Source organism: Rhodotorula graminis (assembly GCF_001329695.1).
Source record: "Rhodotorula graminis WP1 unplaced genomic scaffold RHOBAscaffold_21, whole genome shotgun sequence".
Classification (NCBI taxonomy): domain Eukaryota; kingdom Fungi; phylum Basidiomycota; class Microbotryomycetes; order Sporidiobolales; family Sporidiobolaceae; genus Rhodotorula; species Rhodotorula graminis.
Window position 1 is genome coordinate 179,718 of NW_017264948.1, and position 17,330 is coordinate 197,047.

The 17,330-nt window shown below is 68.0% G+C and overlaps 7 protein-coding genes across 7 annotated transcripts; 4 read left to right on the forward strand and 3 right to left on the reverse strand.

The window, feature by feature from the left end:
- Positions 1-406: 406 nt before the first annotated feature.
- On the forward strand, positions 407-2,935 carry RHOBADRAFT_56587 (uncharacterized protein; the record flags this gene model as incomplete). Its single annotated transcript, XM_018418422.1, has 10 exons — positions 407-665; positions 726-915; positions 986-1,136; positions 1,209-1,343; positions 1,421-1,545; positions 1,619-1,899; positions 2,009-2,322; positions 2,422-2,532; positions 2,599-2,744; positions 2,833-2,935. The coding sequence occupies 10 exons, from the start codon at positions 407-409 to the stop codon at positions 2,858-2,860; spliced, it is 1,740 nt and encodes a 579-aa protein (XP_018267600.1). The 3' UTR covers positions 2,861-2,935.
- Positions 2,936-2,974: 39 nt separating this feature from the next.
- RHOBADRAFT_40363 (uncharacterized protein) lies at positions 2,975-5,682 on the reverse strand (the record flags this gene model as incomplete). Its single annotated transcript, XM_018413705.1, has 13 exons — positions 2,975-3,215; positions 3,305-3,389; positions 3,449-3,521; positions 3,585-3,695; positions 3,780-3,874; positions 3,938-4,026; positions 4,092-4,191; positions 4,251-4,588; positions 4,716-4,792; positions 4,869-4,966; positions 5,047-5,318; positions 5,380-5,408; positions 5,592-5,682. The coding sequence occupies 13 exons, from the start codon at positions 5,680-5,682 to the stop codon at positions 3,039-3,041; spliced, it is 1,635 nt and encodes a 544-aa protein (XP_018267601.1). The 3' UTR covers positions 2,975-3,038.
- An 851-nt stretch (positions 5,683-6,533) lies between these two features.
- Positions 6,534-8,521, reverse strand: RHOBADRAFT_56589 (uncharacterized protein; the record flags this gene model as incomplete). Its single annotated transcript, XM_018418423.1, has 4 exons — positions 6,534-6,654; positions 6,734-7,016; positions 7,082-7,206; positions 7,275-8,521. 4 exons carry the CDS (start codon positions 8,519-8,521, stop codon positions 6,534-6,536), a joined length of 1,776 nt encoding a protein of 591 aa, XP_018267602.1.
- Positions 8,522-9,094: 573 nt separating this feature from the next.
- Positions 9,095-11,989, forward strand: RHOBADRAFT_56590 (uncharacterized protein; the record flags this gene model as incomplete). The annotated part of the gene is made up of 6 exons (XM_018418424.1): positions 9,095-10,307; positions 10,435-10,542; positions 10,676-10,854; positions 10,968-11,045; positions 11,142-11,380; positions 11,606-11,989. 6 exons carry the CDS (start codon positions 9,095-9,097, stop codon positions 11,952-11,954), a joined length of 2,166 nt encoding a protein of 721 aa, XP_018267603.1. The 3' UTR covers positions 11,955-11,989.
- A 112-nt stretch (positions 11,990-12,101) lies between these two features.
- RHOBADRAFT_30960 (uncharacterized protein) lies at positions 12,102-12,661 on the reverse strand (the record flags this gene model as incomplete). Its single annotated transcript, XM_018412936.1, has 3 exons — positions 12,102-12,217; positions 12,292-12,405; positions 12,496-12,661. 3 exons carry the CDS (start codon positions 12,659-12,661, stop codon positions 12,195-12,197), a joined length of 303 nt encoding a protein of 100 aa, XP_018267604.1. The 3' UTR covers positions 12,102-12,194.
- A 182-nt stretch (positions 12,662-12,843) lies between these two features.
- RHOBADRAFT_56592 (uncharacterized protein) lies at positions 12,844-14,231 on the forward strand (the record flags this gene model as incomplete). Its single annotated transcript, XM_018418425.1, has 2 exons — positions 12,844-12,990; positions 13,054-14,231. The coding sequence occupies 2 exons, from the start codon at positions 12,844-12,846 to the stop codon at positions 14,113-14,115; spliced, it is 1,209 nt and encodes a 402-aa protein (XP_018267605.1). The 3' UTR covers positions 14,116-14,231.
- Positions 14,232-14,523: 292 nt separating this feature from the next.
- On the forward strand, positions 14,524-16,766 carry RHOBADRAFT_47736 (uncharacterized protein; the record flags this gene model as incomplete). The annotated part of the gene is made up of 9 exons (XM_018415041.1): positions 14,524-14,695; positions 14,759-14,877; positions 14,946-14,989; positions 15,109-15,277; positions 15,338-15,516; positions 15,604-15,941; positions 16,003-16,222; positions 16,290-16,561; positions 16,621-16,766. 9 exons carry the CDS (start codon positions 14,524-14,526, stop codon positions 16,764-16,766), a joined length of 1,659 nt encoding a protein of 552 aa, XP_018267606.1.
- Positions 16,767-17,330: the final 564 nt, after the last annotated feature.

Here is a 17,330-nt window from a genome sequence, read left to right on the forward strand (position 1 = left end):
GGCGGTGCTGGCGGCGAGGGTCGAGTCGTCCTGAGCGGTGGCGGTGGGGAGGGCGGCGGCGGGATGGGGATGGGTGCTGGACGAGCTTGCCAAGTCGACGTCGCGCGGCCCTGCTGCGTCGCTGTCGCGCTGCGGGTGGTCGAGCTCGTCGACGAGCTGGGCGAGCTGGCGTTGGACGTCGTGCGCGCGCTGGCGAGCTGCGCGGCGGGCTTTGCGAGGGGCTCTGGCCATGTTGGGCAGGCAGATGGCTGGGTCGCACAACCCTGTGCGACGAAGTGGCCGACTCGGTGGCCGTCCGGAGCGATGAGGACGCGTCGGAGCGCGAGAGCTCTCTCGTCCTCTGCACCCTCCCACACTCGCTCTGCAGCTCGGAGTGACCATGGACTCGAGCCAGCGAGGTAGCAGCATGGCACCTGGCGCACCCGGCGGCCGCCCATCAGCCCGCCGCACCGCCAACAACGGCTCGTCCTCGTCAACCTCCGGCTCACTCGCCGCCCGCCTCGCCCGCAAGGTCTTCCAGCAAAAGTACTCGCTCCAGCTCGCACCAGGCGTCATCGACTGGCTCGACGCCTTCGTCAACGGCTTCGAGCTCGACGACGAGGACGAGATCGTCGACACGTTCGAGCACCTCGTTCGCGGCGCAGTCGGCAGCGGCAGCGGTCTCGGTCCGTTCCCCTCCACTTCTCTCACTTGCGCCAGGACCTGACCCACGAGCGCGCACCCAGACGGGCCGAGCAAGATCACAGTCGAGCTCCTCGCCGAAACGTACGAGAAGCTGCGGGTCACCAACGACGACGCCGAGGACCACGCCCAAGACGGCGGCGCAGACGTCGACACGGCGCATCACCTCAAGATCATCGACGCGTTCGACCTGCCGGCGTGGAGGTGGGACGACTCGCGAGGAGGGTTCGAGAAGTGCGTCGACTCGTTCCTCCCTCTCTCCCTTACCCCGGCGCCCGAGCCTGACCAGCCTCTCGTCGCACAGGGCCGAAACCGCACCAACCCTTGCGCCAGGTGCCCTGTCCAAGGCGCAGTACTTGCGCGACCGCTTCAACATCATCAAGCAGGTCATCCTCCGCAACGAGCACTTTTGCCCGCCGACCATCGTCGACCCAGAACGCGCCGACTACATGAAGGTGCGCCGCCTCTGCGGGATCCGCTCTCTCTCTCTCGAGAACCATCACTGACCCTGCACCTTTTGACCGCAGTTGACGACGATCAAGAACCTGCTCGGGCGGCAAGGCGGCCACTTTCTCATTTTTGGCCTCTTGACCCGCATGGAGGACGGCGAGCTGTACCTCGAGGACCTCGACGACAAGGTCAAGCTCGACCTGTCAGACGCTGTGCGTTCCCTCTCTCTTTCTCCCTGTGCCCTTTCGAGCGGCGCACTGACCCTCGCTCGCCGACCGCTCGCTCGCAGACGCCAGAGTCGGGCCTGTTCACCGAGGGCTCGTTCGTGCTCGTCGACGGCGACTACACGCACGACTCGATCTTCAAGGTGGCCGAGATCGGGCACCCGCCGAGCGAGCGACGAGACGAGGCCATGTGCGTCCCCCTTCCTCTACCCTCTGTGGCCCGAGACCTCGCACTCACTCGCCCTTCCTCTCCTCGCGCACAGGAGGATTCACGGGCACCACGACTTTCTCGGCGTCGGCGCCCTGTCGGCCGCCGAGGAAGCCGAGCTCATCGCGGCCGAGCAGGCGCCGCAGCACGAGACGTCGTTCATCATCCTGTCGGACCTGCACCTCGACAACGCAAAAGTGCTCGCCGCGCTCGGCGACGTCCTCGGCGCGTACAACGACATGGACCCCAAGTCGATCCCGAGGCTGTTTGTCCTGTGCGGCAACTTTCGCAGCCGGCCTTGGCTGTTTGACGGCGAGGCGATGCGCGAGTACTCGGGTGCGTGGCCAGCTCTCTCTCTTTCTCTCGTCGTCGTCGGCACGAGTTCGAGCCCGCGTCGTCGTGATAAAAGAAGTCGTGGCTTACGCTCGCCGTCCTCGTCCCGCAGAGCTCTTCGCGACCCTCGCCTCGCTCCTGTCGTCCTTCCCCGCCCTCCTCGCCGCCTCGCACTTCCTCCTCATTCCCGGCCCAACCGACCCTTACTCGTCCGCCGCCCTCCCTCGCCCGGCACTCCCCGACGCGCTCGCCAAGCCCCTCCTCGCGCGCATCCCCAACCTGACGCTCGGGAGCAACCCGTGCCGGGTGCGGTGGCTCAGCCAGGAGCTCGTCTTTTTCCGCGACGACATGATGGGCCGCATGATGAGGAACGCGGTCCGGTTCCCGGCCGAGGAGCCGGGCAGCAAGGGCGATTTGAGGAAGGCGGTCCGTCCCTCTTCCTCTCTCTCTCGTTACAACGAGTCCTCGGCTCGGGCTCGAGCCCCGACGACGCACGCCCTGACACTGTCTACCTCCCGCTCGCAGCTCGTCCAGACGATCCTCGACCAGGCGCACCTCGCGCCCCTGCCGCTCAACGTCCGCCCCGTCCTGTGGGACTTTGACCACGCCCTGCGCCTGTACCCGATGCCGACAACTGTGCGTCCCCCTCTCTCACCTCTATTTCCCTCCCTTCACTCTCACTGACTCTCTCGCGGCCCGCAGCTCGTCCTCGCCGACTCGTTCGACCCGTACAAGCTCGTGTACGAGCGCTGCCTCGTGTTCAACCCGGGCTCGTTCCAGCGTCGCAGGTTCACGTGGAGCACGTACCACCCGCACATGGCCGAGATCAAGGAGCGCATGGAGGAGAGGTGCGTCTCGCTCGCTCTCTCTCTCTCTGTCTCTCCTTTCCGCTCGAGGCCCGAGAGCGCAAGACTGACTCTCTCCCTCGACCTGCAGCGAGTTGCCCGGGCCCGACGACTATTGAGGAGCGAGCGAGGTCTTCTGTACGGAGTTGTAGATGCTCTCGAGACACAGATGTTGTATCGCTAGCAGACGAGGTGCGCTCGAGGACAGTCGAGAGCGAGAAGGTCGTTCGAGAGAGAGCGGCCCGCATTCGTCGTTGCAGGCTCGAGACAGAGAGAGAAAAGCTCGTCTACAGATATCTACACGTCCTCGACAAAGTCCTGCCTTGGCTGCGTCTTTTGCTGCGCCGACGCGTGCGGGTCAAACAGAAGCTCCTCCTTGTTGTTCGGGTCGGCGCGGTCGGCGCGCTCGCGCCTGAGCGCGGCGAGGACGCGCTTGTTGGCCGACCAAGGGTGCGGGTCGAGGAAGAGGCGGTCCTGCGTGCGGGAGAGGCCGGGGCGGCGAGGAGCGTCAGAGAGGGAGGAGGACGAGGCGGGAAGAGAGGAGGGGAGGGGAGCGTGCGCACCATTTCCTCGAGGGGCACGTTCTTGGTCTCGGGCAGGAGGAAGAAGACGTAGGGGATGCTCATGACGGTGAAGCAGGCGAAGAAGCTGCAGGGAGAGCGGGTCAGTCGTTGGCGGCAAAGTCGAAGGCGAGGAGGGCGACACACATGTACACGCCGTACCCGCCCGCGCCCATCTGCTCAAACATCGTCGGCGTCGCACGAGCGATGGCAAAGTTCCCTGCGAGAGGAGAGGCGTCAGGTCAAGTCCAGAGGCCAGAGAGGTCGAGCGAGAGGGACGCACAGAGCCAGTTCGACGAGGCGGCGAGGCACTGGGTGACCTGGCGAACACTGCCCGGGAACGCCTCGGCATTGACGACCCAGGGCGTTCCGTTCCACGTAATTGCATAGAAGGCTGCAGGAGGAGAAGCGCAGGAGCGCGGGAGGAGGAAGGTCAACTTGGGAAGGTCGACTTTGAGCCCGGCGGAAGGTGACGCACTCGTCCACAGGTACAGGAAGAAGATGGCAGCGACGCCGCCCGAGTCGAGGCTCGACGTCGTCTTGTTCTGCGGCTTGCCGATCGCGATGTAGCCGCTGCGAGGGACGTCGGAAGGTGAGCTCGCGCCGCTTCGGCATGGTCGAGAGCAGGAGACGCACCCGACGATGAACATGGAGACCGAACAGCCTGCCGAGCCGATCATGAGGAGCTTGGTGCGACCGAGGTGGTCGATGAGGAGGAAAGCCCACTGCGAGAGGGCGCGAGACGAGGTCAGTCGACGGTCGGTCGAGAGCGGGAACGGCTCGAGCGCACGATGAGGGAAGCGACAGTCTTGACGACGCCGAACAAGCCCGTCGTGAACAGCGACGTGTTGCCGCCCGTGACGCCGATAGAGCGGAAGATGGTCGGCGAGCTGCGAGGAAAAGGCGGGTCAGTGTCGGAGCGGAAGGAGGAAGTGCGAGGTCGGCTCACTAGTAATTGATCGCGTTAATGCCTGTACCGTTCTGAAGACAGAACAAGCCAGCAGTAGTGAGCATGCGGCGGAAGAGGTAGCCCCGGCTGAAGAGGTGGCGGATGGGCGCAAAGAAGCCTGGACCGACGGCGGTGCGGTCGTTCTCGACCTGGAGGTCGATGTCGTTGACCTCCTGCACGAGGTACGGGTCGTTGTACTCGAGCTTGCGCAAGTAGCACAGGTTCTTGATCGCCTCGTCGCGCCGACCACGCGAGATGAGCCACCGAGGCGACTCCTTGATGAAGAAGGGGATCCCGATCGCGAACAGGCCGCCCGGGATGAGCTGGACGGCGAACGGCTGCGCGCAGTGCGGGTCGTTAATTTCGAGCTCGTCACGTCGACGACGAAGAAGGGCGGTGGCGCAAAGGGAGCGCCCGCGAGGGAGGAGGGGGGAAGAAGGGGGGAAAGGGGCTCGAGCGACGCACGATGAGCCACTGCTTGTGCGAGACGGCGAGTTGCTCAGAGACGCCGTAGTTGATCCAGAAGCCGATGAGGCCGCCGACTGTGGGAGAGAACGACGGCGAGTGAGCGAACGCACACCGAGCAGGCTCGAGAGAGGGAGAGAGAGGGGGACGCACTCTGCCAGCCGATCTCGTACATGCCCACGAGCTGACCTCGGATAGCTGGCGGCGCGATCTCGGAGATGTATAGGGGCGTCAAGTTCGAGGCGGCGCCGCTGCAAGGAGAGGGAGGGGGGCGAGGAGGAAGAGAGGGTCAGTGTGGTTCTCTGGCCGAAGCTCGACGACGGCGACGAACATGCCCAAGCCCGCAATGACCCGACCGGCGTAGATGGGCGCAAAGCCTCGCTCGCCGTCGGCGGCGAGCATGATGCCGGCGCCGAGCGTGAAGACGAGGGCCGAGGCGAGGAGGCCCCAACGGCGACCGAAGTAGAACGCGCAGGGGAGCGCGAGGAGGGATCCTGCGAGCGCGCCGAGCTGGTAGCACGACACGAGCCATGCGCTGTTGCTCGCGACGTTATCGGCGCCGAACTCGTTCTTGAAAGAGGTCAAGGCGACGCTCGTGCCGAACTGCGGGAAGGGGGAAGTGTCAGTGCTCGTTCGCGAGGGAGGACGGAGGGAAGAGGAATACGAAGGCGCTGTCGTAGCCGATCAGGATCGCTGCGAACTGCAATGAAAGAAGCCGTCAAAGACGAGGCGGGTCGAGGAGACGTCGAGGGAAGAAGGGGAGCACGTCAGGTCCGGCGTCTGCGAACCGTCCCTCTCCTTGGAGATGACGCACCGCTGCAACGATTGCCGCCGAGTATACGCGCCTGCACGAGCACCGAGGACAAGGTGAGCTACGGCACGCAGCCGTCGAGGCGAGCGAAGAGGCGACGCACAGGTTGTACACAGCCGACGGCGTCGGCCGGTCCTCGACTTTCTTGAGGCCCATCGTGCGTGGCGTGTCGAGCGACTTGTCGAGCGAGGTCGAAGAAGGAGAGGGCGAGAGAGGTGCCAAGCTGCGCGAGGGGGAGCATCGATGAGATGCCGAGAGGGAGGGCGGGGTCAGCCAGTTGGCGGCGGCGAGAATAGCTCGTGCTCGAGAGGGAGAGGGAGAGAGACAGTGCGGCGCACCTGGTCGAGTGGAGGAGCCGAGCGGGATGCGCGAGCTTGTCGTCGTCGCTCGAGGAGGCGGTCGACGAGGAGAAGCGGGGGGAGGAGGAGGAGGATAGCAAAGAGCAGGTTCGGGGGCCGTGGAGCGCAGCCGAGGGGGACCGCTGGGGAGCTCGGGGTCGCCCACTTCAGTCGCTTTGCTCAGCCGAGCCGCAAGCGTGAGGAGAGCGAGTGGCGAGCGGGTCGGGGAGAGCTGAAAGATCTCTCGAGCCAGACTCGGTCAAAAAGTGCGCGCTGAGCGTTTAGCCGTCGCCCTTGGTGTCGACCTTGGTGATGTCAGTGCGGCGCTCGCAACGCAGTCATTGGCTCGCTGAGCCTTCTCGGACGAGAGCCAAGTGGCCGACGCGCTTTCGTTCTCCGCCGGCCGGCGAGCGCTTCTCCGCGTGCCGCCGCCTCGTCTGCCGACCCACACGCGCCGCAGAGTACTCGCAGCAGCAGCAGGGCGCAGAGCGAGCTCGAAAGGAAGCCGTCGTGGCCGACGAGGCGCTCTCGAGAGCCCGCCGAGCGGAGCGCACAGACCCTCTCGGGAAACCGACTGCGCCTTGGGAAGGTCGAAACGACAAGTTGCTGCGAGATGCGAGAGGGCGAGAGCTACAAAGAGGGGTGCGGTATAGACATGGTGCGGAGAGTCTAGTAAGGAGGGGAGCGCATGAAGAGGGGCATCGGCGCGAGGTTGAGGACGGGGAGGCAAAAGCGGTGGAGAGACCAGAGGCGGACGGGCGGGAGGCCATGCACGAGCCCGAGAGCGAGCCTGCGGGACGCACGAGAGTCGTCAGTGACCTGTGCGACGCCGAGAGAGAGAGAGGGAAAGAGAGGAAGAGGCGGCGCACCAGCTGCGCCCGACGCTTGCCTGCCCGAGCCCAACCACCCACAGCGCGACCCACACCTTGCCGGCCCACCCGCCGACGCGCCTCCTCGTCAAAGCGCTCCACGCGCCCTCGAGCGAGACGGCGAATGGTTGCGCGAGGAAGAAGACCCAGGTGCCGTGGCGCTCGACGAACGAGAGCGACGCGTAGGGGGCCGGGTACAGGGACGAGAGCGGGAGGTGGTGGGCGGCGGCAAAGGCGAGAGAGGAGGACGAGGGCGAGAGGGCGTAGCGGGCCGAGAAGAGGGCTGCGGGGAGGCGACGAGGGTCAGAGTCGGACGAGGGGGAGAGAATAAGGGAGAAGGGAGTGCACCTTGCCAGTGCATCCAGGCGCTCAGGGCAAAGACGGCGACGACGGCGGCAAACTGCCCCGCCTTCTTGGGCACGCCCAGTCGACGAGCGAGGCGCGACACGGGCCGGTACCCGACCGAGGTGAACCTGCGGGCGGCGAGAAGGGCGTTAGGCTCGCTCGAGACCTCGCGCGAGATAGGGAACGAGCGACGCACACGTCGCGGAACAGGGCGTGCCACCGATGGCCCCAGAACCCAGCGAGCCCGCCCTCGCCCATGGCGGCAAACGGCCGGTCAAACAGCGGCGGGTACTCGCGCACGTCGAACGTCGACCGCCACTTGACCGCCTTGCCGCCACCGACGCGGTCGAGCACGGCGTTGAGCACCCTGTGCGCCGCGTACAGGCCGAGCGAGACGCCCTCGGCGCCAATGTTCATCTGGGCGTGCAAGCTCGCGCCGATCCCGAGCCGGGCGACCGTCGCCGAGACGAGCTGCGCCGCGCCGGGCGACAGGAGCGGGACGGCGCGCGCGAGGATGGGCGCGAGCTCGCCGTCGCGGTCGAGGACCTGGAGCGCGACGCACGCCGTGCTGACGGCGTGCGCGAGCACGAACTGGGCGAGGGCGCGGCGGACGAACGCGGCGTGCGAGGGCGCCGGGCGCGCGAGGGAGCGCAGCGGCGGGCCCCACAGGTAGCCGACGCCGCGCAGGGACGACACGAGGTGGGTCGCGTCGACGAGGGTGCGCAGCGGGTCGTGCTGCTGCGCGGCCGACTGGGCGTCGCGCTGCGCGTGCGCGAGGGGCGAGACGGACGAGGTCGGGTGCGGCGCCGAGGCGATCGAGGGCGGGTTGACGGCGTCAAAGGGAGGTGAGGGAGAGGGCGTCGGGAGGTGCGAGATGTCGGTTGGGGAGGAAGAGGGAAGGGCGATGTCGGGCGAGAGCGCCGTCGACGGGCGGCGGGGCGTCGGCGCCGACAGCTCGGGCGGAGCGCGCTTGCGCAGGCCCTCTGCGGCGGGATCAGAGCGCGCCGTGGTCGATGCGGGCTCGTGCGCGCGACCCTTCTCGGCCTCCTCGCGCTCGACGACGACGTCTCTCGAGCGCTCCTCCTCGCGGCCGTCGAACCCGACCCAGGCGAGGTCCTTTGCGCGCGCGCGGTCGCTCAAGAGCCCCCACTGGACGGCCTTGAGGACGCCGTACGGGGCGAAGATGGCCCAACGAAAGTTGGCCGGGATGGCGAGGTCGAACGGCTCGAAGCGCCACCACAGCGGGGTGACGCAGGCGAGGGCGGCGACGGGGAGGAAGAGGGCGAGGCGGAGGTGGCGCGAGATGGGTGCGGGGATGGCGGGCTGGAGGAGGAGGGCGAGGACGAGGAGGAGGAAGCCGAAGCCGAGCCCTTGAAGGCCCGGGAGGGCAAAGGTGAGAGGAGGCGGAGCTTGTCGCGGGTCGAGGTCGAGGGCCGTGCTCATGGCGGGCCGTAGGTTGGTGTGCTCGTGTTGACGGTGTACAGGAGCGGAACGAAAGGCTGGTGGGCGCTGTGTGCGAGGCCAAAAAGAGGTCGGCGGTTGACGAAGCCGAGGTTGCGAGTTCGGGCATGGACGGAGGTGCGCGGCTCCGCCGGAACCGGACGGCCAGGTCACAGGGAGGGTAGGGGAAAGCAGTGCGCACCTGACTGAAGACGCCGAGCGACTTGTGGGCTGAGCCGGGCCGCCGAGCTGATGAAGTGGTTGGCCGAGGAGGACGAAGAGGACGACGACGAGTCGAGGGGCGGTGCCGAGCTGGAGGGGGCTCAGGCTGGTACCGAGGGGGAGTGCAGTAGCCCTGGCAGGCGCTCTAGAGGTGCTGGCTCGATGTTGTTATGACAGCGATGACGGCGGCGACGACGACCAGGCGCGACTCGCTCTCTGGCTCCCTCCACCGCCCCTCACCCAAGCCAGTCGAGCCTGTGCAGAACCCGACAAGCGCACCCGCTAGCGCTGCATCCATACCCCGAGTCTCGAGCGCGCGTTCCCACCACCCTCCTCCTCCGCTCGCCGTCGACCATGGCCAACAGCGACGCCCAGCTCGAGTCGCGCATCGCCACGTTCGATCCAGCCCTCAAGCTCTTCATCGCTATCGCCGCAAAAGTCTCGACCCTCCACGCCCTCTCGGGCCGCTACTCTCAGCGCCTCACCCTCGCCGACCTGTCGCCCTCGCCCTCGCGCCCTTCCTCTCCCACCCGCAACCACGACCGCGACCGCGGCCGCGACACGGCCTCGGCGCAGCGCGCACTCGACGCCGAGCAGACTCGCGTCCAGCACCTCCTGCGTGCGACCGTCGCCGACGCGACCGCGTGGCTCGTCGTCGTGTGTGCCCACCTCGGCGTCGACATGGCGCAGCTGCCCGACGCGCCCGACGAGCACACGCGCCTCGTCGACGCGCTCGACGTCGGCGGCGGCGCTGCGGGGCGGGAGGACGAGAGTGAGGAGGAGCGGGGCAGGAGGCGCGAGCAGCGCGAGTGGGAGGTTGTGTACGAGCTCGTACTCGTCAGCCTCGGCCTCGTCGGCGCAGGGCAGCAGGCCGCCGAGCCGGACAAGGACGCCAAGGCGACAAAGGTCGGCGCCGCATCGCTCGTCGGCGGTCTGTTTGGCTCGTCGTCCTCGTCCTCGTCCTCGTCGTCCCCGTCGGCCAAGTCGAGCGCGCCCAGGGAGCCGTCAAAGCCCCCACCGCTCAACTACACGGCCCTGTCACGCGCCCTCGTCGTCTCGACCGCCGACGTCCTCGGCATCTCGTCGCACGTCGTCGCCGACGTCGAGCGCGCCATCAGCCAGACCCTCTTCTTCCAGTTCCAGCAGCAGTCGGACGCCGACCAGCGCAAGGTCGACGACCCGACGGGCTCGAGCGGCGGTGTTGGCGGCGGTGGGAGAGGGTGGGACGATGCGGCGAGGGAGTACCGCGACAAGGCGGCCAAGAAGGGCAACGCGCTCAAGTGGGCCGCGACGGGCGCCGGCGTCGTCCTCGGCGGCGTCGCCATCGGCCTCACGGGCGGCCTCGCCGCGCCGGCCATCGCCGCCGGGCTCGGCACGTTCGGCATCAGTGCCTTCTCGGGCGCGGGCGGCGCCGTCCTCATCGGGACGCTGCTCGGGCTCGGCGGCGGCGGGCTTGCTGGGTACCGCACGCACCGCCGCATGAAGGGCCTCGACGAGGTCAGCTTCGAGCCGATCAAGGACGACGGCCATGAGGACGTGCCGCAGATCCCGTCGCTCACGGCCACCAGTGCGTCGCGCTCGTTCCTCTTCCCTTCCCTTTCCTTCCCTCCCTGTCTCCCCCTCGCCTTCTCCTTGCACCGCCTCGCCGTGGTTAGTTGCGCACCTGGACTGACAGGCATTCCTCGACCCTGCAGTTGTCGCGTCGGGCTTCCTCCTCGACCTCAAGGACTCGGTCGACCCGTGGCGGCCGTTCGTGCGCTCGTCCAAAGTCGACGCCTACGCGCTCAAGGCCGACCCGCTCAGTGCGCCCCCCTCTCTCCTTCCTCTCTCGTCGTCTCTATCGCCCTCTCGCGCGGACTGACTCTGTCCTCTCCCTTCCGCTGCCCTTCCTCTCCCCCCTCCCTCTCTTTCCCTCGCCCTCGCCCTCACCCGCAGCCTTCCTCGAAGCGGGCCGGTCCCTCGACAGCTTCATCAAGAACCGCCTGATCCAGATGGGCGGCACCGAGCTCGTCAAGCGCACGGCGCTCGCGGCCGTGTACGCCGGCGTCGCCCTGCCGCTCACCGTCTTCAAGAGCGCGACGACGGCGTTCGACAGCGAGTTTACCCAGTGCAAGGTGCGCCTCGAGCGTTCGCTCCCTCTCTCTCTCTCTCTCGCTGGCCTTTCGGCTGTCCTCTGTCGAGCTCGGAGAGGAGGAAATTGACACGAGCCGGGCTTCCCTCCTCGCAGGACAAGGCGCGCAAGGCCGGCGTGCTCCTCGCCGAGATCCTCGAGAAGGAGGTCCAGGGCAAGCGGCCCGTCGTCCTCGTGCGTCCCGCTCTCTCGCCGCTTTCCCAGCGCTCGAACCCCCCTCCTGACCCTCCTCCCTCCTCCCTCCCTCCCTCTCTCTCCCTCGCACCGCAGATCGGCTACGGCCCGGGCGCGTCCCTCATCCTCTCGTGCCTGCAGCACCTGCACGCGCTCGAGCTCGGCCACCTCGTGTACGACGCCGTCCTCGTGTCGCTGCCCGACTCGCCGAGCGCCGTCGCGTGGGCCGAGGCGCGCAGCGTCGTCGCCCACGAGCTCGTCAACGCGTACTCGGCCAACGACTGGGTCCTCGGCATCGCGGCGAGGCTGTACACGCTCAGTACGCGCATCGCTGGGTGCGTCGGCTTGCCTGGCGGGCTCTCTCTCTCTCTCTCTCTTCCTCAACGCCCGAGACTGACTGTCTCTTCCACTTGCCGCCTCTTGCCCGTCTCCTACAACCCCTCGACCTACCTCGACACTCATCCTCACGCCCTCCCGTCACCACCGCCCCGTCATCGTCCCCGCCTCCCTCCCTCCTCGCGCCTCATCCTCCCTCGCGCTCTCCCTCGCCTGCCCGCCAGCCTGCGCCCCGTCCAAGTCGAGGGCGTCACCGACATCAACATCTCGGACCTGCTCGGCGCGCACATGGACCTGCGCACGGCGCTGCCGCGCATCCTCGAGCGGTGCGGCGACAAGAGGGGGGAGCAACCCGTGCTGGGGAGTGTCGGCGGCGGCGGCGGTGGGGCGGCGGGTGCGGGTGCGAGCAAGGTGGCGGGGCAGGGGGAGCAGGACGGAGCCGAGGCGGCGAGGGACGTGGCGGAGAAGGGGCTGAGGGACCTTGCGCTCGGCGAGGGAGGGGCCGACGAGCGCGACGCGAGGGACGAGGCGGAGCGGCTCGGGAGAGAGGTCGAGCGCGAGGCGAGGAGGTAGAGTGCGAGGAGGAGTGCGCATAGAGCTCGACCCGCGCGGCGAGGACTGCGAGAGAGAGAGCGTGTTGGCGTCGACGTCGAGGAGCGGGTGGAGAGCACGCTGCTGATCTTTAGGGCCCACTCGCGGCTTCTCGGACGCTCTGTCTCTCTCTTTCGAGTTTGCTGTACATGCTCGCTGCTGCAGAGCGGCCCTCCCCTGTCCCCTCGCACGCTGCCCGCTCGCCCAGTCGAGGCCGCCTCCCTATATCCGCGAGATGTAGAGGACTGTGACAGGGAGAGGGTCAGTGTTCGCTCTCTTTGACAGGCTTAGACGAAGACGAGAGAGAGGTGGAGCGCACCGTTGTTGCCTCGCACGAACGCGTCGCCGTAGTCGTTGGTCTTGCGGCCGTCGACCCACTCCTCGGTCTGTTCGAGCGCAATGTTCATGTACCCGTCGAGGCAGCTCAGGACGCCTGTTTGGATGATTCGAGGGTCAGCTGCGATCGATGGGGCGAGGGGAGATGAGGAGGAGGAGGAGGAGGAGGAGGAGAGGGAGGACGGACCGCGGTAGTCGACGCCCGAGTTGAGGCGCACGACGACTGGCTGGCCGACGACGCCCTTGAGGAAGGCTCCCGGGCCGGGCAGCTCGGTGGCCTGGGCCTGCTGGGGCTCGTCGTGGTCGTTGGTGGTGGCCGGGGCAGCGTCTTGAGGAGGAGGCGAGGCGGACATGGTCGGGCGGGGTGCGCGGGGTCTGGGCGTCTGGTGTGCTGTACGGTGCTGGTTCTAGAGGTACTCGTGAGCTTGACGAGGTCGGGTGAGGACGAGGGAGCGACCCGCTCAGCTCCCCCCTCCCCTTCCTCATCTCCCGCCGCCTCTCAATCGCCTCGACTCGCTCGAGCAGGCTCGCGACCATGTCAGACTCGACCACGTCACCCTCGGCTACGACCTCGCCCAAGCTTGACCCGTTCGGCCGCCGCGAGAGCTGGCTCCGGCCTCCACAGGACGGCCACGACTCGCAGACCAAGCGCCGTCAGCGCGCTCTCGATGCACAGAAGCAGGTCCGTCCCGCTCTCACTGGCTCGATGCACTGTGCTACCCAGCTCACGCACGTCCCCTCGCAGCGCCGCGTCCACGCCATCGAGGCCGCAAGGTCGTCCTTCCGCGAGCTCGAGTTCATGGAGGACCTGTCCCTTGCTGGCTCGCCCGAGTCGTCCGACACCGAGCACGGCGAGGCGCTCCCGCCGTCGTCGACCGCAGGCGGCGACGCGGCGTCAAACCCGCCACCCGTCATCGGCAAGACCAAGCGCCAGCGCTTCAAGCCCAAGTTCCATGCGTGGGCCAAGAACCTCCTGTCGCACGCCGAAACGCTCGACCTGCGCCACGGCCTCCCCGAGGGGCTCGAGAGCGACTGGCGCGCCGTCGTCGTCCCCAAGGGCAAGCGGTGCCTGTGCGCGACGATGCCGACCAACGCCGGCGTCAACACGATCCTGTACTCTCGCGTCGCCGGGCGCACCCTCGGCCGGTTCCGCACGTCCCTCCCGCCCGACTGTCTCCTCGACACGGTGTGGGACGCCGAGCTCGGCGTCCTGTGGGTCCTCGACCTGTGCGCGTGGCGCTCGACCTGGTTCGTCGAGTGCGAGGCCGACATGCGCGCCTTCTTCCTCGCGTCCAAGCTCTCCGAGCTCGACACCCAGGCCTACTTTCCGCCCTCGTCGCCGTTCGCGACCCAGTCGCAGGCGGGCACGATCAAGACGCTCCTCGTCCTACCCGTCCCGTCCGTCGCGCCCCCTCTCCTCCCCTCGACCCTCCTCCCGCTCCTCGACCCGCTCGCCGCCGCGCCCAACCCGGCCCCGCAGGCCCTCCCCGTCGCCGTCCTCGCGCCGTACGCGACCCCCGAGGGCCACCTCGCGCTCGCGCCCGCCGAGGTGCCCATCCCGCTCGCGCCGACCGGCGTCCTCCTGTACCTCTCGTCGGCGCATTACGAGAGCGGGAGCACGCCGCTCGTCAGCTGGGTGCCGTGCGGCGCCGAGGTCGCCGCCGAGGACAAGGACAGGGAGGGCGTCGAGAGGATGCGGACGCTCGTCAGCGAGTGGGCGCAGAGGGGAGGAGGGCCGGCGGCGGTTGCCGGGCTGGGCGAGGGGCAGCAGTCGCACGGCATGGTCGACGGCTCTGGGGCCGCTTGAGGGCGTGCAGCAGTAGCGAGTCAGCTTGTCGTCGGCGTCGTCGGCGTTGTCGAGCCGTCGCTTTGATTCTCCTTTCGCACCTTTCGCAACTTGCATCGTCGTTCTTTCCCTACCTCGTCGTTGCGCCCGCGTCTGCCCTCTCGGTCTCGCATGCTCGCTTGCTCGCTCGCTGCTGGCGGTGCCGGCTCGAAGCTCGAAGCTCGATCGACGCCCCCCACCGTGGACGGAAGCCGCGGCCGCCGGCCCGTTCAACCTCGGTCCACTCTTGGCCGTCGTTCTTCCTGCTCGCCCTGGCTAACGACAGCCGTCGAGGGCAGCGGCGCCGAGCCCGAGCACATGCCAGCTCGCTTTCCACGAGCAGCTCCTCTTCCTGCTCCACACCGCGGCCGCTCCTCGACTCGGACGACCATGGTCGCCGCCGGCTTCTCGTCCCTCGCTCTTGCGCTCGCTGTCGCCACTGCTGCACGGCACAGCTCTGCTTCGCCCGTCCAGCTCTCTGCGCGCAACAACGGCGCCCCGTCGGCCGTGATCGCGAACGGCACGGTCGAGGGCGTCGTCCTACCCTCCTTCAACCAGCACGGTGCGTCCCTCTGCCCCCTCCCCTCACCGAGCGCCAAGCTGACCACTCGCACGCCCCGCACAGCGTTCCTCGGCATCCCCTACGCCCAGCCGCCGGTGGGCGACCTGCGCCTGCGCCGAGCCCGCTCGCGCGAGACGCCGTTCGAGGGCGGCAAGGTCGCTGCGACGAGCTACTCGCCCTTTGTGCGTCTTCCTCTGCCTCCCCTCTGCTCAGGCGACTGAGCTCCCTGACATGGTTCTCTCGCTCGCAGTGCCCGGGCATTGGCGCCGACGACTATGGTTACGAGTTGTCCGAGTGAGCCTCGCTTCTCTCCCTCACTGCGACGAGCGTGAGCCGCTAGAGAAAGCGGCTGCGCGCTCGTTCGGCAAACAGGCGAGCGAGTGACCTGATGAGCCCCGTCCTCGACCGCGCAGGGACTGCTTGACGCTCAACATCGTCCGCCCAGCCGGCGTCGCCGAGGACGACAAGCTGCCTGTCGGCGTTTGGGTGCATGGCGGGTCGTTCAGCATGGGCGGCAGCGGCGACATCCGGTACAACGGCAGCTACGTCGTGCAGCGCAGCGTCGAGATGGACAAGCCGATCGTGCGTCCTCCTCTCTCCTCCTCCCTTTCTCGCCGAGCATGCGGCTGACAGACCCCGCAGATGTTCGTCTCGGCCAACTACCGCGTGTCGTCGCTCGGCTTCATGTCGTCGGACGAGCTGCGCGCCGAGGGCAACGTCAACCTGGGCCTGTACGACCTGCGGCTCGCGCTCGGCTGGCTGCAGGACAACCTCGAGGCGTTCGGCGGCGACCCGAGCAAGGTGACGTTCTGGGGCGAGAGGTGCGTCCCCTGCCTTTCTCTCGGCGCGAGCGCGCAGCGCGAACGGGCCTGACCCTTCCCTCGCACGGCCCCCTCCCCCTCTCGCAGCGCCGGCGCAGCCGCCATCTCGTACGAGCTCCTGTCGTACGGCCTCACCTCGACCAACCTGTTCCGCGGCGCCATCCTCGAGTCGGGCAGCCCGACCGGCCGCCCGCTCGCGACGGCCGACATGATCCAGCCCCGGTTCGAGCAGGTCGTCGCGAGCGCCGGCTGCAACGGCACGGCCGACGTCCTCGCGTGCCTGCGCGCGCTCCCGCTCGAGGCGTTCAACGCGTCGGCGTCGGCGTTCAGCTGGAACCCGGTCCTCGACGGCGGCATCATCCCCGAGTACTCGAGCGACTCGATCCGCCGCAACGCGTTCGTCAAGGTCCCGCTCCTCATTGGCAGTGCGCCCACTCTTTCTCTTCTCTCGTCAGGCCGCAGGTACTGACGCCCTCAAGCTCGCAGCCAACACGGACGAGGGCACGGCGTTCGCGACCAAGGGCATCGAGACGGACGACGAGCTCGCGGCGAGCCTCCAGGCGTACTACCCCAAGCTCACCAACTCGAGCACGGCCCGGCTCCTCGAGCTGTACCCGAACGACCCGAGCAAGGGCAGCCCGTTCGGGTCGGGGGACGGCCTCGTGTCGACCGGCGTCCAGGACAAGCGCAGCAACGCGCTCACTGGGTGCGTCCCGCTCTCTCTCTCGTCGTCTAGCTCGAGGACTCACGCAGCCACTCCTCCTGCGTCGCAGCGACCTACGCTACATCGCCGGCAAGCGCCTGCTCGCCGAAAAGTACGCCGCCGCCGGCCAGCCCGTCTTCTCGTACCGGTTCAACCAACCTGCCGAAAACACGACGCTCGACAGTGGCGTGCCGCACTTCCAGGAGGTCGCCTACGTCTTTGGCGTGCCGTACAAGACGGCCAACACGCTCGGAACGCGCCCGGGCGACAAGGAGCTGTCGAGGCTCATGATGTCGCAGTGGGTCTCGTTCATCCACGACGGCACGCCCAACAACCACGGCAGTGCGTCCCTCTCTCTCCCACTCTCTCGCCGAGCGACCCTGACGAGCTCGTCCTCGCAGTCGACGGCGCGCCCGAGTGGCCAGACTACCGCACGTCGCCGAGCAACTACGTCTACACGCGCCAGCAGTCGACGGTCGAGAAGGACGACTTTCGCGAGGCCGGCATCGACTTTATCAAGGGTCTCGGGTGGGAGCTCAGTGCGTAGAGCGCGCGGCGGGCGGGCGGGCGGGCGACGAGCTGCCAAGGCGAGGCGAGCGCTCATCGTGCGCGGACGGACGCTCGAGGAGGGGGTTCGAGCGGGAACGACGCACGCTGTACTTGGTCTTTCTCTCTCTCTCTCTGTCTCTCGAGAGACGCAGAGAAGTCGCAGAGAGCACGCACGCAGAGCGAGGCCGAGCAGAGCGAGCGTCGAGCGCGCACTCGTCGTTTGTGAAGGAGAGCGAGGCGTGCGACCACGACTCGCGCGCTTCGCGGCTCTCGCCCGAGGGCAGGCGCACCCTCGTGCTTCTGCTCGACGCTCTCGACGTGTACGGCGAACAACTCTCGAGCTCGGAGCGCTGCTCTCGCCGACCGAGAAAGAGAGAGAGGTCGCCAACGATGGGATCATTGCGCGCCCTCGAGGGGGAGAGAGGGAGGGGAACGGCTACACAACAGGCGAAGGGGGTAGGTGGGAGAGGGGATCTCGAAAGGGGGTGGGTGAAAAGGCAAGGCACAGAGGTGGAGAAAAGCGAAAGGCGAGGGGAACCGTCTTCTCCCCTCCCGACAAGCG